This window comes from Haliaeetus albicilla, chromosome W (genome assembly GCF_947461875.1).
Source record: "Haliaeetus albicilla chromosome W, bHalAlb1.1, whole genome shotgun sequence".
NCBI classification, from domain to species: domain Eukaryota; kingdom Metazoa; phylum Chordata; class Aves; order Accipitriformes; family Accipitridae; genus Haliaeetus; species Haliaeetus albicilla.
Window position 1 is genome coordinate 37205726 of NC_091515.1, and position 16237 is coordinate 37221962.

Here is a 16237-nt window from a genome sequence, read left to right on the forward strand (position 1 = left end):
GGTGCTGTCTACAGGAATCAGTTTGTGAATAGCTTCATTTTTTTCCCTCACTAGTACAATTTAATTGGTGTTAGCAACAGGGAGAGTAGTTGTTCTGTTTTGTGGCTTTAAATGTTGTCAATTAAGTGTGTTCTAGAGCGGAAGATGATCGACCTACCACGCCCCCCCACCCCCCCCACCCCCCTTGCTGGCTGACAGCCAGATGAATTGTCCTGGCACTGATAGGCTTAGACTTTGATATCAGCTTTGGGGGTTTTATTGTTTTGGATTTTTGGTATTATCTTTACTGGGGGTTTGTTTCTTTTTAAATGCTTGCAACCCAAGTGTACATAATTTACAATTATTTTGCTTGTGTGGTGTTGTAATTCCAATGTTTTCCCTCTTGATATCTCTAAAGTATGGTAGTATTTAACCTAATGAGGAATTTTATTAAAGTCTTAACTCTGTTCCTTTGTAAAATTGTTTTAGAAAACCAAATGTTTCTATGGTTTTGAATAGTCATGAAATAAATGTTTAACTTGAAATATTATTCTATTTAAATATGTTAAATCTAGTGTGAAATAAATGTACAGGTGGAATAATCCAGTGGCCAAAGAATATGCTAAGGTCACTGATTATATGACTTGGCACAAGTCATTTATTCAGTGACAAATTCAGAGTTTGTCTGTGTGGGGAATTTTACTGCTGTTACTTTAACAGTATAAGATGGTCTGCATGAATTTATATTATGTGTGACAACACACTTCTGGTTTTCCAGTTATTTTTATAAACACTTTATTTAATCAAGTGTTTGGTAGTATTTTGTATATAGTTGGTCCAAATCACAACATGAAATGTAGTTTGCAAGTGCTTCCTTAAAGATACTTCTTTTTTTTTCCCTATTTTTTTAATGAAAAAAGTAAAACTAGGGAAACAAAACGGAGTTTATAATTGCTTTGAAGAAATGCATGCTCAAAAAAAAAAATTTGGGAGGGGACACACTGCTGATCTAAAAAGACTTAAAACAAGAGTGTGTGTGTGTGTGTATACACAAAAATACGTGGGGTTTGATAGAGCTAAGTAAGGGTTTGGGTGGGTGAGAGATACCCTCTTTTGACTCCTCTACATTAATGATTAATGTTCTCCCTTCTTTCTCGCCTCTCCCCCCCCCCCCTTTTTTCTTTTAAGGTTTAGTGAAAAGGATCTGATTAAACTCTGAATTTTCATTCCTGATTTATTTAATCCAGTACATTCATTTGCATGCTATCCATGTGTCTGGGTTAACCTAACAATTGATTTATATGTGAAACTAAAGCCTTTTTAATGTGACTTTTTTTTTTTTTAATCCTATTTAATTAGCCATTGTGTAATGTCGTGTTAATTTCTAATTGCAGCCAATCAGATGATGATTCTGGGTCAGCATCAGCTTCTGGATCTGGTTCAAGCTCTGGAAGCAGTAGTGATGGAAGTAGCAGTCAATCATGTAGCAGTGGCTCCGAGTCTGGTTCAGAGTCAGGCAGTCAATCAGAATCAGAGTCTGACACATCTAGAGAGAAGAAACAAGTTCAAGCTAAACCACCACCAAAAGTTGATGGATCTGAGGTAAAACAAAACATGTAAATTAACCCTTTGTGGGGGGGGGAACCACTCTGTGCAGAGTAGTTTTTATTTAAACAAACAAAAACCCCATAATTTTTACTTAGAATTCTAACTTGATCGGTTTAGTGAATGCACATGGTTGGCTCTCATAACAAACATTGGGCTCTTAAATTCTCATCTCTGTAAATACCTACAGTTAGATAATTACCTAAATTTTATCACGCAGAAGCACCTATCAACTTATTGCATATTTTTGAAGACAAAGGCACACATAATGTTGTTATTTCTAAAATTTTTTTAAAGTTGTCTCTCTAATGCTTAGTTTCTTCATATCAATAAATGATTGTATGACAATTTCAGGCTTAGATGCAGCTTGTCTTCTGTATGGGGATAAAGTCTTCCAAATTTAGAAGAAAAGTGGTGTTTAGAAATCTCTTAAATGCAATGGATGAAAGTTACCTAAATTCTCCTGTTTCTCTGTGTAATATGGCCTTAATTTGGATGATATATATGAAAGGTAATAAAATATTTCCTACCGTAAGATTCAAAGGCTGTTAAGGATTCTTTTGGGGGGGGGGGGGGGTTGTTGTTGTTCGTGTTCATGCTTTTGATAGTGTGTCTCACAGTATCCTTCTGGACAAAATGTCCAGCACACAGCTGGACAAGTCCATAATATGATGGGTGAACAATTGGCCGATGGGTTGGGCTCAGAGAGTTGTAGTAAATGGGGTTACATCAGGCTGGCGGCCAGTCACCAGTGGAGTTCCCCAGGGCTCAATGTTAGGGCCAGTTCTCTTCAATGTTTTTATAAATGACCAAGATGGTGAAAGGTCTCGAGGGCAAGACTTATGAGGAGCAGCTGAGGTCACTTGTTCAGCTTGGAGAAGAGAAGGGAACAGGCACTGGACCAGGGAAGTGGTCACAGCACCAAGCCTGTCAGAGTTCAAGGAGTGTCTGGATGATGCTGTTAGTCATATGGTTTAGTTTTAGGTAGTCCTGTGAGGAGCAGAGAGTTGGACTTGATGATCCCTTCCAACTTGAGATATTCTATGATTCTATGTACTTCAGTATTCCCATAGGAAGCAAAAATATATCAGCTAAGTGGCCTGAAAGGACTTATCTAGATCAGTTTAAAAATTTACTTTAAAAAAAAAAAGTTATCTTAATAATACAGAGGCCTGCACAACTATTGTTATACTTACTGTAAAAATTGTGCTGGCAATTCTCATATAACATTCCTTTCTGCAGAAGTCTCACTACTTTAAAATGCTATCCAATATTATTAATGCATGTGGTATTTTATAGTGAGTTTTTTATTATTAATAAAATTGAGATCCGTGTTAATAGCGATGCTGCTCATCTTAAGAAAAGTAAGTATGTGGTAAACTTTAAAGTTTCACTAGGTTTAAATGACTCTTGTATCTGAATTCCAATTCAGTTTTGGAAGTCCAGTCCAACTATACTTGCTGTGCAGAGATCAGCAGTGCTCAAGAAGCAACAACAGCAGAAGGCAGCCTCATCAGACAGCAGTTCAGAAGAGGTGAATAACATATAAATTAGTAAATAAAATGTAAACATGCATGTCTCATTACCCCACATGTTAGAATAAAATTGTGTAGAGCCCAGTTCTGTTCTCTTAAGTGTGTGTGTATGTTTAAAAAGTCTTGGTTTAGTCTATAAAAGTAATGTTCAAATAACTGACATGTTTATAAGGAAACATGGGGGGGGAGAATTTAGTTGCATGTTTTCAGGTGAGTTGTGCCAAAATGATAGCAGTTGAGATAGATTGATATTTTTAGCTAGATATTCTGTGATGTATGGACAAAATTTTCAAGTCACGTAGTATTAACTTTCATTGTATTTCTGCCTTCTGAGTTCCATAAAGACAGTTAAAAATGCTAAAAGACTTTATATAGAAACAATAGTATAGTGAAAAAGGTAGCTGTTGCAGTTTTCAAAAGCACTATATGGAACAGAAAGCTAGATTTTTGCAACTTTTGTAACAGTTATAAAAGAATTCTTGTATTTTAAGAACCATGCTTCAATTTTAGAGATTTTTAAAACCTAAACCATAGGCTAAACAAAAATTGACTTTGTGCAGTAGGAATATCTTTTAAGGACACTAGTGACTGTGAATTAAAATTTATTTAAAAGCAGGCTTTCATATTTTCTTCATTATTAAAAAAAAAAGTAAGCATTGCGATCACAAGTCTTTAATCATTACTGTGGGTGGGGTTTTTTTGATGGTTTTTTGTTTTAGTCAGATTAAAACTAAAGGAAGGAGTTAATCATATATAGTTAAAATATTAATTTATAGCTGTTGCTAAGTACTCTTTTCCTGAAGACTCTTTTTTAGGATAAAAATGATCGAAATTTAACCTCTATGAGATTGGTTTTAGGGAAACAATTTTAAGAGGGTTCATCGATTTATTTATTATTTTTTTGTTTAGGAGTGGAGAGAAAAGAAACATACATGCTATTCTCAACATTTTCTTAGTGGTGTTTAAATGTGAGAGGATATGAAAGGTGAGAGAGCTCTCAAAGGGCAGGAGATTTTATTAGGCTTTTGATAGAACCTTCATCCTGATTTATTAACTTGCAGCAGTCTAAACCATGACTATATGTAGGCACAATGATTATATTTTAAGACAGAGTTTTTGTAGTGTTTTCTAGAGTTCTGCTGACGTGGTATACTGATAGATGGAGAAATATGAAATCAATAGCAATCCTGATCTCATTCAGTATCAGTGGGTACACTGAGGGGGATGAAGAGGATAAGACATGAAGAATATGATTTCAGTTTGAAAGTAGGAGCTGAATTATGTTTTTAATACTAAAAATACTTCATTCTTTTTGTGGAAATGAATTGTATATATTCTTTTCTTCATCTGCAGGATTCATCAAGCAGTGAAGACTCTGCAGATGACTCTTCCAGTGAAACCAAGAAGAAAAAACATAGAGAGTAAGATGTTTTTCATAAATAATATAATTTTTTGTTGTGGTGACATAATGCTTATAATTACCCAGGCTTCACTTCTCTGCACTTGAAATACATAATCTTGTGCTTCTCAGTTTTGATTAATGTTTTGGAATATTTAAAAATAAATACTCTCAAAGGAACATATGTATCGCTATTCATTTCTGAGCAAAAGAGTCTGTATTACCTACAGTGTTACTGAAAAATGTTCATCAGCACTTTTTATTTTTAAAGTAGTCTTATTTGTGGCATATTTTTGAGTTGAAGGTCCTCCCTGAATATTATTGAAGAAATAGGAAACTACTTAAGTAGGTTGTCTCAGATAAAATTTAAGTTGGAATCCTGTAGTTCATGCCAAATTTTTAAACATTTTAGAGGCAAAACCCCCCAAAATTATTACAGGTTTGACAGTAATAAGCTCTCTTGGCTAGTCAATAAAGCTAAGTTGAAATTGAGCTGATTTTAAGCTGTAGATAAAAAAGTTTGTGAAAAAGGTTATACCTTCTCATTGGTAGTGACCTGGGGGGGGGCTGGGGGTGTGTGTGTGTTTTTGTTTGTTTGTGTTTTGTTTGGGGTTTGGGGGGTTGGGTTTTTTTTATGAACAGTGTATAGAAATTGAATCATTCTCTCATTCCTCTTCTCCAGTTAATTGAATCATCTCAATATTCAGGGTTGCCAATATCATATCTTCAAGAAATGGGGGGGGGGGGGGGGGGCAAAAAAGCTTGCTATGCAAAATAGTACTTCTCTACTGATGAATTGTTATTCACAGTCTTCTGTTACTTAAGAATGATTACACCTAATAACATACTCTGTTACAGGAAAGATATTTAAGTTTAGAAACTAGTAGCCAAATAACCTCATATATCCAGTGCTTCAGGATCTAAGCCCTAGAATATGGTGTTTTATATGTTGTCTATATTTCCAAATAAATACGGGTTGTGGATTTGCATGGCGTGGGGGAGTTGGTGGGTTGGGGGGCGTGTTTTTATTTTGGGGGGTTGTTGTTTGCCTGTTTTTTAATTTACTGCTTGCAGAAAAAAAAAATCTTTTAAGGAGACTTGATTCTATAGTATTTCCAAGACACACAGATGTATTGACCACAATAAAAAAGTAACTTCTGGGACCAATGTATATTTAAGTGAAAGAAGTGTGAAAGCACTGATTATTTTGCTTCCTGATCTGAAATTTAATGAAAAGGTCTTTGAGTAATATTCCACCTTTGAAGGCCATTAGTACTGTTTGAGCATCTTGGTCAAAGACCCCTAAATCTGATAATATATGGTAGTATAAAGATTTAGCAACCTTTCAAGAATGCATGCCAGACTTTACTTCCCTCCTCCCCCCCCGCCAAGCTATTAAGATTAAATTTCTTTGTACAGAGTCTGTACAAATAGAGCCTGAGGTAAGATACTGTCGATCAGTGGGTACATCTTTCCTGTTGCAAAGTAAAAGATCTCAGCTAAGCAGGAGCACAGAGATACTGCCACTGGGAGTCACAAGTGGCTTACTCATAGTATCTTGCATGGGTGTGAAGCACTGATTTAGAAGCTCAGTGAGGGCTTTTGGGAGCCAATGCCTCTCAGATTGCCATGGTTCAAGTCTTTCTGTGTGTTTCTCAAATCTGATTCTGCATTATTTTTGGTTCCTGTGCTGAAGTTCCTAATTATTCACATGAGGCACAGGGAACATAGCTGTTGAAGAATTTGGGATTTTGCAAAATATAATGTTATGGGGTTTTATGACTTGAGCATAGGTAAGTTCCAGTAAATATGTATCTTTCCAGCTAAAGTCTTGTTAAGGACTTTGGGTTTATTGATGTCAAATTAACTCAACTATTAAAGCTGTAATTTATACAGAAATCCAGATTTTTGGCTTGATTTGTTTTTTACATCTACCTCTTGATAACAGAAAACTTAATTCAACTCCCTTTGAAGCCATTGGGTATTTTTACCTGTTATCCGTTGATGATAAGTTTCTGTCCTTCTAGCTGAAATGACTATTATAACATGTTTATTTCTGTGAAGACTGTTGAAATTGAAGTAGGAAACCTGTGGTTAATACCTGATTTAAAAACAAAGCAAACAAAAAACCTCCCAAAAAACTAATGTGAGTTACTGTTTTGTCTCTCAATATGTACAGTGAAGACTGGCAAATGTCTGGGTCAGGGTCAGTATCAGGAACTGGTTCTGATTCTGAATCGGAGGAAGATAGAGAGAAAAGCAGTTATGAAGATAGTGAATCTGACTATGAACCAAAAAACAAGGTCAAAAGCCAGAAACCTCCAAGCAGGTAAGAAGTCTTGCATTTTAGATACTCTGGTACTATTTCTAATTCGTAATCAAGTATTGTACTACTATACAGGCAAATGAAAACATTAATATTTATTACAGAACTTGAAGACTTTTTTAAGCTACAAAAGATGTTATCACACCAGTGGTTTCTGTTGAATACCTCTTTCCTGCCTGCTCCAACTGAAAGTGGTGTAACTGAGCAGTCATGAAATATATGTATTCAGAAACAAATACAGAAGGCTTGTAGCTGTCTGTGTTGAAACCCCACTGTTGTGTTGTATCTTATTGTCTTCAAGAATTGAGCCAAAAAGCAGCAAAAAGATTGCAGGACAGAAAAAGAGGCAGCTTGATTCATCGGATGATGATGACTATGACAAGAGAGGATCTCGTCGCCAGGCAACAGTCAATGTTAGTTACAAAGAAACTGAAGAAACCAAGACAGATTCTGATGACTTGTTGGAAGTTTGTGGAGAAGATGTCCCGCAGCCTGAAGAAGATGAATTTGAAACTATAGAGAAGTTTATGGATAGTCGAATTGGCCGAAAAGGAGGTATTTTTTTATCAGCGTTCTTAAGATGCTTAAGATGCATTGCGGTGCAATGTAAACAGCAGTTGTTCTCAGCTGTAGGTGACCAGTGATGTTTATAAATAATAAGTTTAAAAATACCAGAAAGTAATCTTATTTTGTTTTTCATACTCATGTTTCTTTTATAAGTCTTATAAAGTAAAACATAGAAGAACTTCAGTAACTAATTAATGCAAAAAGAAAAAATGAAGTGGAATATAGCTCCATATTGCATAAATGCATACCATACTGTTATGTCAGTATTTGTACATCACTATTTGTACAGTTTATTGATACCTGATAGGTATAAACTGTATACAGGGGGGTGGAGAAAAAGTAGACTGGATAGGACAGCTAACCAGTAGCCTGAATGCTGAAGGATGATGTTGGGAAGGCTGAACCATTGCGATAGTGACTTCAGTTATTCCTGTACAAATAGTCCCAATACAATGCAATGGATGGTGGAATCTAAAATGTCAGTGGTATGCTTGCATGTGCACTTCTAAAAGTAATTTTATGAATGATGGTAGGGGTGTCATATTTCCAGCATCTGATGGGATGCAGTGTCCTGCTTATGTGGGGTTTCTGGGGGTTTGGGGATTTTTTTTTAGCCTGCAAATTAGGGTTCTGATTATAGAAAACTTGGGCCTAACTCATACTTCAGAACTGCCTTTCTCCATTAGTTATACCTGCTCTCTAGAGTTTCTGACCTATCTCAGAGCTTGCACTCTCTTTTCTCTCAACTTTCTTTTCCCGTACTGTCCTAAATTCCATTGTATTCTTACTCTAGCCCCTTACTCCAATGCACAGTGTCACTGCTGTGTTAAAAGCCTTTTGGACTAGGCTTCTTATATTCTGCATGCCCAGATGTTGTTACTGCTTGTGCTGTCCTTTGCTATTGACATGCTCTGTTGCTATATCTGTCCCCTGCATCTGGTTGGGTCCACTTCCTTATTTGGCTCTCCTCACAGAAATGAGCCTGTTTCCTGATGCTAGTGTGCTTCAGCTGTAATACTGACTGTATTCAATTAAAAATTGCCCCACGTAAGATTCCAAAGGGTTGGGGGGGAAGTAGTAAAATGAGTTTAGGAAGAAATAGTTCAAGAGCAGCCCATCCCAACAAGCAGGAAGTCAGGCAAAAATGCCAGTAGGCCTGCATGCATAAACAAGGAGCTCCTGGCAAAACTCAAAACCAAAAAGGAGGTATACAGAAGGTGGAAGCAGGGACCGGTAACCTGGGAGGAATACAGAGACACTCCAAGAATGCAGAGATGCAGTTAGGAAAGCCAAAACCCACTTGGAACTGAATCTGGCGAGGGCTGTCAAAGGCAACAAGAAGGGCCTCTGTAAGTATATAGGTGACAAAAGGAAGACTAAGGAAAATGTGGGCATGCTGCTGAATGGAGCAGGGTCCTGGTAACGCAGGACATGAAAAAGGCTGAGGTACTGAATGCCTTCTTCACCTCAGTCTTTACTAGCAAGACTGGCCTTCAGGAATCCCTGGCCCCAGAGACTGGGGGGAAAGTCTGGAGCAAGAAAGATGTACCCTTGGTGGAAGAGGATCAGGTCAGGGAATATTTAGGCAAACTGGACATGCATAGGTCCATGGGCCCTGATGGGATGCACCCACAAGTGCTGAGGGAACTGGCAGGTGTCATTGCAAGGCCACTCTCGATAATCTTTGATTGATCATGGCAACTGGGAGAAGTGCCTGAGGACTGGAGGAAAGCAAGTGTCATAGAATGGTTTGGGTTGGAAGGGACCTTTAAAGGTCATCTAGTCCAACCCCCCCTACAATGATCAGGGACATCTTCAACTAGATAAGGTTGCTCAAAACCCTGTCCAACCTGACCTTGAATGTTTCCAGGGATGGGGCATCTGCCACCTCTCTGGGCAACCTGTTCCAGTGTTTCACCACCCTCACTGTAAAAAATTTATTCCTTATATCTAGTCTAAATCTACCTTCTTTTAGTTTAAAACCATTACCCCTTTTCCTATCGCAACAGGCCTTATGTCATGGTTTAACCCCAGCCGGCAACTAAGCACCATGCAGCCACTCACTCACTCCCCCCACAATGGGATGGGGGAGAGAATCAGAAGGGTAAAAGTGAGAAAATACATGGGTTGAGATAAAGACAGTTTAATAGGTAAAGCAAAAGCTGCGCATGCAAGAAAAGCAAAATAAGGAATTCATTCACTACTTCCCATCAGCAGGCAGGTGTTCAGCCATCTCCAGGAAAGCGGGGCTCCATCACGTGTAATGGTTACTTGGGAAGACAAAAATGCCATCACTCCGAACGTCCCCCCTTCCTTCTTCTTCCCCCAGCTTTATATGCTGAGCATGACATCATATGGTCTGGAATACCCCTTTGGTCAGTTGGGGTCAGCTGTCCCAGCTGTGTGCCCTCCCAACTTCTTGTGCACCCCCAGCCTACTTGCTGGTGGGGTGGTGTGAGAAGGAGAAAAGGCCTTGACTCTGTATAAGCACTGCTCAGCAGTAATGAAAACATCTCAGCATTATCAACACTGTTTTCAGCACAAATCCAAAACATAGCCCCATACTAGCTACTATGAAGAAAATTAACTCTATCCCAGCCAAAACCAGCACAAAAGTTTAAATCACAGTGCACGTTGTGCTGTAAATTTGAGAGATCCAAACAGACCATGACAGCCTGGACAGGACAAGATGTGGGAAACAAGTCTGTCCCCATCTTTCTTATAACTCCCCTTTACATATTGAAAGGCTGCAATAATGTTTTCCTGGAGCCTTCTCTTCTCCAAGCTGAACAACCCCAACTCTCTCAGCCTTTCTTCATAGGAGAGGTGTTCCATCCCTCTAATCACTTTTGTGGCCCTCCTCTGGACCCACTCCAACTGGTCCATGTCTTTCTTGTACTGAGGACTCCAGAGCTGGATGCAGGACTCCAGGTGCGATGTCACCGGAGCAGAGTAGAGGGGCAGAATTACTTCCCTCGACCTGCTGGCCATGCTTCTTTTTATGCAGCCCAGGATATGGTCGGCTTTCTGGGCTGCGAGCGCACATTGCTGGCTCATGTCCAGTTTTTCATCCATCAATATCCCCAAGTCCTCCACAGGGCTGCTCTCAATCCTTTCATCCCTTAGCCTGTATTGACACCTGGGGTTGCCCTGACCCAGAGGCAGGACCTTGCACTTGGCCTTGTTGAACTTCGTGAGGTTCGCATGGGCCCACTTCTCGGGCTTGTCCAGGTCCCTCTGGATGGCATCCTGTCCCTCAGGCATGTCAACTGCACCACTCAGCTTGGTGTCATCTGCAAACTTGCTGAGGGTGCACTCGATCCCACTGTCTATGTCGTTGATGAAGTTATTAAATAGTATCAGTCCCAGTACGGACCCCTGAGGGACACCACTTGTTACTGGTTTTGTCATGGTTTAACCCCAGCCAGCAACTAAGCACCACGCAGCCGCTCACTCACTCCCCCCCACACCCAGTGGGATGGGGGAGAAAATCGGGAAAAGAAGCAAAACCCGTGGGTTGAGATAAGAATGGTTTAATAGAACAGAAAAGAAGAAACTAATAATGATAATGATAACACTAATAAAATGACAACAGTAGTAATAAAAGGATTGGAATGTACAAATGATGCACAGGGCAATTGCTCACCACCCGCCGACCGACACCCAGCCAGTCCCCGAGCGGCCAATCCCTGCCCCCCACTTCCCAGTTCCTAAACTAGATGTGACGTCACATGGTATGGAATACACTGTTGGCCAGTTTGGGTCAGGTGCCCTGGCTGGGCATGAGAAGCTGAAAAATCCTTGACTATAGTCTAAACACTACTGAGCAACAACTGAAAACATCAGTGTTATCAACATTCTTCACATACTGAACTCAAAACATAGCACTGTACCAGCTACTAGAAAGAAAATTAACTCTATCCCATCTGAAACCAGGACAGGTTTCCACTTGGACATTGAGCCATTGACCACTACTCTCTGGATGCAACCCTTATCCACCAAACGGTCCATCCATCAAATCCATATCTCTCCAATTTAGAGAGAAGGATGTTGCGGGGGACCATGTCAAAGGCCTTGCAGAAGTCCAGGTAAATGACATCTGTAGCTCTTCCCTTGTCCACTGATGTAGTCACTCCATCATAGAAGGCCACTAGGTTGGTTAGGCAGGACTTGCCCTTGGTGAAGCCATGCTGGCTGTCTCAAATCCCTTCCCTGTCCTCCATGTGCCTTAGTATAGCTTCTAGAAGGATCTGTTCCATGATATTCCCAGGCACAGAGGTGAGGCTGACAGGTTGGTAGTTCCCAGGGTCCTCCTTTCTACCCTTTTTAAAAATAGGTGCAATGTTTCCCTTTCTCCGGTCACCAGGGACTTCACCTGACTGCTATGACTTTTCAAATATCATGGAAAGTGGCTTGGCAACTACATCAACCAGTTCCCTCAGGTGTCTCAGATGCATCTCATCAGGTCCCATAGACTTATGTATGTTCAGGTTCCTCAGGTGGTCTCGAACCTGATCTTCTCTTAAAGTGGGAGGGACTTTTCTCCCCCAGTCCCTGCCTTGAGGACCATCTACTTGAGAGGTGTGGGAAGAGAGACTACCAGTGAAGGCTGAAGCAGAAAAGTTGAGTACCTCAGCCTTCTCCTCGTCTGTTGTTACCAGTTTGCATGTCACTCAGATCTGCAAGAAGGAGGACCCAGGGAACTACAGGCTGGTCAGCCTCACCTCGATCCCTGGGAAGGTGATGGAGCAGCTAAGCCTGGAAACCATTTCCAGGCAAATAAAGGACAAGAAGGTCATCAGGAGTAGTCATCATGGATTTAGCAAGGGGAAGTCATGCTTGATCAACTTGATAACCTTCTGTGACTGGCTTTGTAGACGAGGGGAGAGTAGTGGATATAGTGTAACTGGACTTAAGGAAGGCCTTTGACACTGTCTCCCATAAGGTCCTCATAGACAAGCTGTTGATATACAGAATGGATGAGCAGACAGTGAGGTGGATTGAAAACTGTCTGAACAGCCAGGCCCAGAGGGTGGTGATCAGTGGCATGAAGTCTAGCTGGAGGCCAGTAACTAGCAGGGTACCCCAGGGGTCAATACTGGGTCCAGTCCTGTTCAACATCTTCATTAATGATCTGGATGATGGGGCAGAGTATACCCTCAGCATGTTTGCAGGTGACACCAAATTGGGAGGAGTGGCAGGTAGGCCAGAGAGTGGTGCTGCCATCCAGAGGGACCTCAACAGGCTGGAGAAATGGGCTGACAGGAACGTCAAGGGGAAGTGCCAAGTCCTGCATCTGGGGAGAACAACCCCATGCAGTACATGCTGGGGGGCTGCCCAGCTGGAAAGCACCTTTGCAGAAGAGGCCCTGGAGGTCCTGGTGGACACCAAGTTGAATATGAGCCAGCAATGTGCCCTTACTGCAAAGGCAGCTAACAGTATCCTGGGCTGCATTAGGCAAAGAATTGCTAGCAAGGTTGAGGGAGGTGATCGTTCTCCTCTGCTCAGCACTAGTGAGGCCGCATCTGGATTATTGCGTCCAATATTGGGCTCCCCAGTACAAGAAACTGATGGCACTACTGGAGAGAGTCCAATGAAAGGCCATGAAGATGATGAAGGGACTGGAGCATCTCTCCTATGAGGAAAAGCTGGGAGCTGGGACGGAGAAGAGAAGGCTCAGAGGGGGATCTCATTAATGTATATAAATACCTGAAGGGAAAGTGCAAAGAGGACAGAGCTAGGCTCTTTCCATTGGTGTCCAGTGACAGGACGAGAGGCAATGGGCACAAGCTGAAACACAGAAGGTTCCATCTGAACATCTGGAAAGACTTTTTTTGACCCTGAAGGTGACTGAGCCCTGGAACATGTTGTCCAGAGAGGTGGTGGAGTCTCCCTCCTTGGAGATATTCAAAAGCTCTCTGGATGTGGTCTTGGGCAACTGGCTCTAGGTGACCTTGTTTGAGCATGGAGGTTGGATCAGATGACCTCCAGAGGTCCCATCCAACCTCAACCATTCTTCGATTCTGTGAATTGGATTTATAGCATCCATAGTAATAATTGAATAGTAGGCTATTCAAGTCTCAAGGCTGATTAAGCACAATGTCAAATATCTGTTATATTCTCAGAGATGAGAAGGATGTAGCAAAGATGACAGCAAGCAGTGTTAGTGGAGCATTCTCTGGGGATCACTAAAAAAACTAGGAATGCTAAGAAAATTCTCATGAGATGAGATACTATAGGTTAGATGCAGAGTTTTTCGGTTGCTTTTTTGAATCTCGTTGGTATACTTGTGTGTGTGTTAATATAGCTACATCATAATTCTTCAAGTAAGAGGAGCAACATAAGAGTTGAGGATATAATTAGGCAAGTTACACGCTCATATAAGAGCATCACAAATTGCTTTCTGCAGTATGTTTTTTACTGGTTAATTTATGGCAGTGCACGCTTAATCAAGCCTTATGGTGTGGTTTCTTTATCAGCCACTGGTGCTGCAACCACCATCTATGCAGTTGAGGCAGATGGTGACCCAAATACTGGGTTTGAAAAGTCAAAGGAGCTAGGAGAAATACAGTATCTTATTAAATGGAAAGGCTGGTCACACATCCACAATACTTGGGAAACTGAGGAAACACTGAAGCAACAAAATGTTAAAGGAATGAAGAAACTAGACAACTATAAGAAAAAGGATCAGGAAACAAAACGCTGGTGAGTATTTTTATAACTACTTCCACATTGCATATTTTTTGTAACAGTATAGATTTTTTATTGTGTTTCTGTGAGTTCTATTGCCCCTTTGTGAAGGCATAGTTTCAAGTGCCTATACAACAGGAAGACAAAAGCTTTAAAGTTGAAGCTTCCCTAACACCTTATGATCCTGTTAGATCAACTTTACTTGAGCAAGTGAGAATACTCACACATCTTGTAAAATCAGGCCTTTAAGGAAGCAGCTTCTGCACCTAAATTTTAATGTGTCTGTTATAAATGAAGTTTTAACAAGATGGGCAGTGGGTTTTCTGGTTTTGTTTTAGATCTTACCTTTTACTAGTTTTGTCATTGATTGATTGTATTTTGATCAGAGTTCTTCAGGAATTGCTGCAGAGACTAAAAAAAAAAATCAGAAATGGCTAAAGCACTCAAAACATTACAGCATTTAGTTTTCTTGGCTCAAACTTCTGTTAAAGCCTCAGAACCAAGAAGTGAAAAAAAATCTTTACATTTTAGGTCTATGTTTTGGTATTCCATTTTATTAGTATGTTTAATATAATCTATAAATAGTGGTGGGATTTTTAGTGACTCCTACTCATAAGATTATTATAGTGAGCCATCAGTGCTGTTCCGTGAAAATACTGTGTGAAGTACACTACTCAGTGTTGAGAACAGATATTGTAAATGGTCTGCGTGACTAGTACAAGCTGTAGCTGATAGTAATGTCTCTTGATAAGCTCAGTCATCAGTGATGAGGTACCTAGGCCAGATGCAACACTTTTATAGCAGGAATTTCAGAGTTGTAGCTTCTTCAAAGAAGCTCTCTAAGCAGTATTCCTATGGTGCTTACATTCAGAGCTTTAAAATTGCCAGATTTTCTTAGTTTTAGAACTACACAATGTAATAAGTGCTGCAAATAAATTCCCATTTCAGGCTGAAAAATGCTTCTCCAGAAGATGTGGAATATTATAACTGCCAGCAGGAACTTACAGATGATCTACATAAACAGTACCAAATAGTGGAAAGGATAATTGGTACGTGACAAACTTCCAGATGGAAAACAGTGTTGAGAATATTACAAATTTATTGCTTGCATGTTGAATTTATAGTTAATAAATTTAGGTTATTAATATCCCGAACAACTTAAGGCAAAACAAAACCTCTGATGAAGAGAAAAGTTGTCATACTGTCTTTGCTGTGAAACTAGTTCATGTTGTCTTATCACCTAAAATGAGCGCTTTCTTAAAATACAGAAGGAAAATATTGATCTGGTATCTCTGATGCATTTCTGCAGCTCATTCAAATCAGAAATCAGCAGCTGGTTATCCAGATTACTATTGCAAATGGCAGGGTCTGCCTTACTCAGAATGTAGCTGGGAAGACGGTGCTCTCATTGCCAAAAAATTTCAGGCGTGTATTGATGAGTATTTTAGCAGAAATCAATCCAAGACCACTCCGTTTAAGGACTGCAAGGTGAGTGTGTAATTTCAATGGATTTATACAGTTGAGATAAAAAAAAAAAGTTGACGTATTTTACGCATCCAAAAATAAGATGCATATTATAAAATATTTTTTTAATTTTGTCCAGAACAATAATAATGATAGCTATATTTATATATGTAACAAGTGCCACTATTAAGAATAGCCTTTTGTAGATATTTGTTCCCTACTTATTTTATTGCCATTCAAAGATAGATTGTTTAGTACTTTAATTTGTTTTAAAAGTAACCTTTGTGAATGAGTTCATGTCACTTCTGTTGTGGAATTTAGATCAGCAGTCAAACTAATTTTAGCTTGCAAATGGGTTGATATTGTTATATGGCCTAGTTGTCTGTGATGAATAAAGACTAGACTTGGTGACCAAACAGATTCCTACTGCTACTTTGTTTCTATAAGAAGACATTTTGGTAACTTCACTTAGTAGTAGGACTGATGCTCAATTTGCTTTTGACAGATTCTAAAACAGAGGCCGAGGTTTGTTGCACTAAAGAAGCAACCATCTTATATTGGAGGACATGAGAGTTTAGAGTTAAGAGATTATCAGTTAAATGGACTGAACTGGCTTGCTCACTCGTGGTGCAAGTAAGTATAGTCTTAAATTAGTCTTGCTGTTTTTAATTT

At 39.8% G+C, this 16237-nt stretch overlaps 1 protein-coding gene across 2 annotated transcripts in view; it reads left to right on the forward strand.

The window, feature by feature from the left end:
- The window catches only part of LOC138683557 (chromodomain-helicase-DNA-binding protein 1-like), an 80572-nt gene that overhangs the window by 26610 nt on the left and 37725 nt on the right, over positions 1 to 16237 (forward strand). For both annotated transcript variants that reach the window (XM_069775546.1, XM_069775544.1), the window contains exons 3-11: positions 1374 to 1581; positions 3017 to 3118; positions 4473 to 4540; positions 6698 to 6847; positions 7146 to 7399; positions 13891 to 14116; positions 15050 to 15150; positions 15411 to 15589; positions 16071 to 16198. In XM_069775546.1, coding sequence (XP_069631647.1) covers positions 1374 to 1581; positions 3017 to 3118; positions 4473 to 4540; positions 6698 to 6847; positions 7146 to 7399; positions 13891 to 14116; positions 15050 to 15150; positions 15411 to 15589; positions 16071 to 16198 — 1416 coding nt within the window. The remainder of the gene's footprint in view (positions 1 to 1373; positions 1582 to 3016; positions 3119 to 4472; positions 4541 to 6697; positions 6848 to 7145; positions 7400 to 13890; positions 14117 to 15049; positions 15151 to 15410; positions 15590 to 16070; positions 16199 to 16237) is intronic.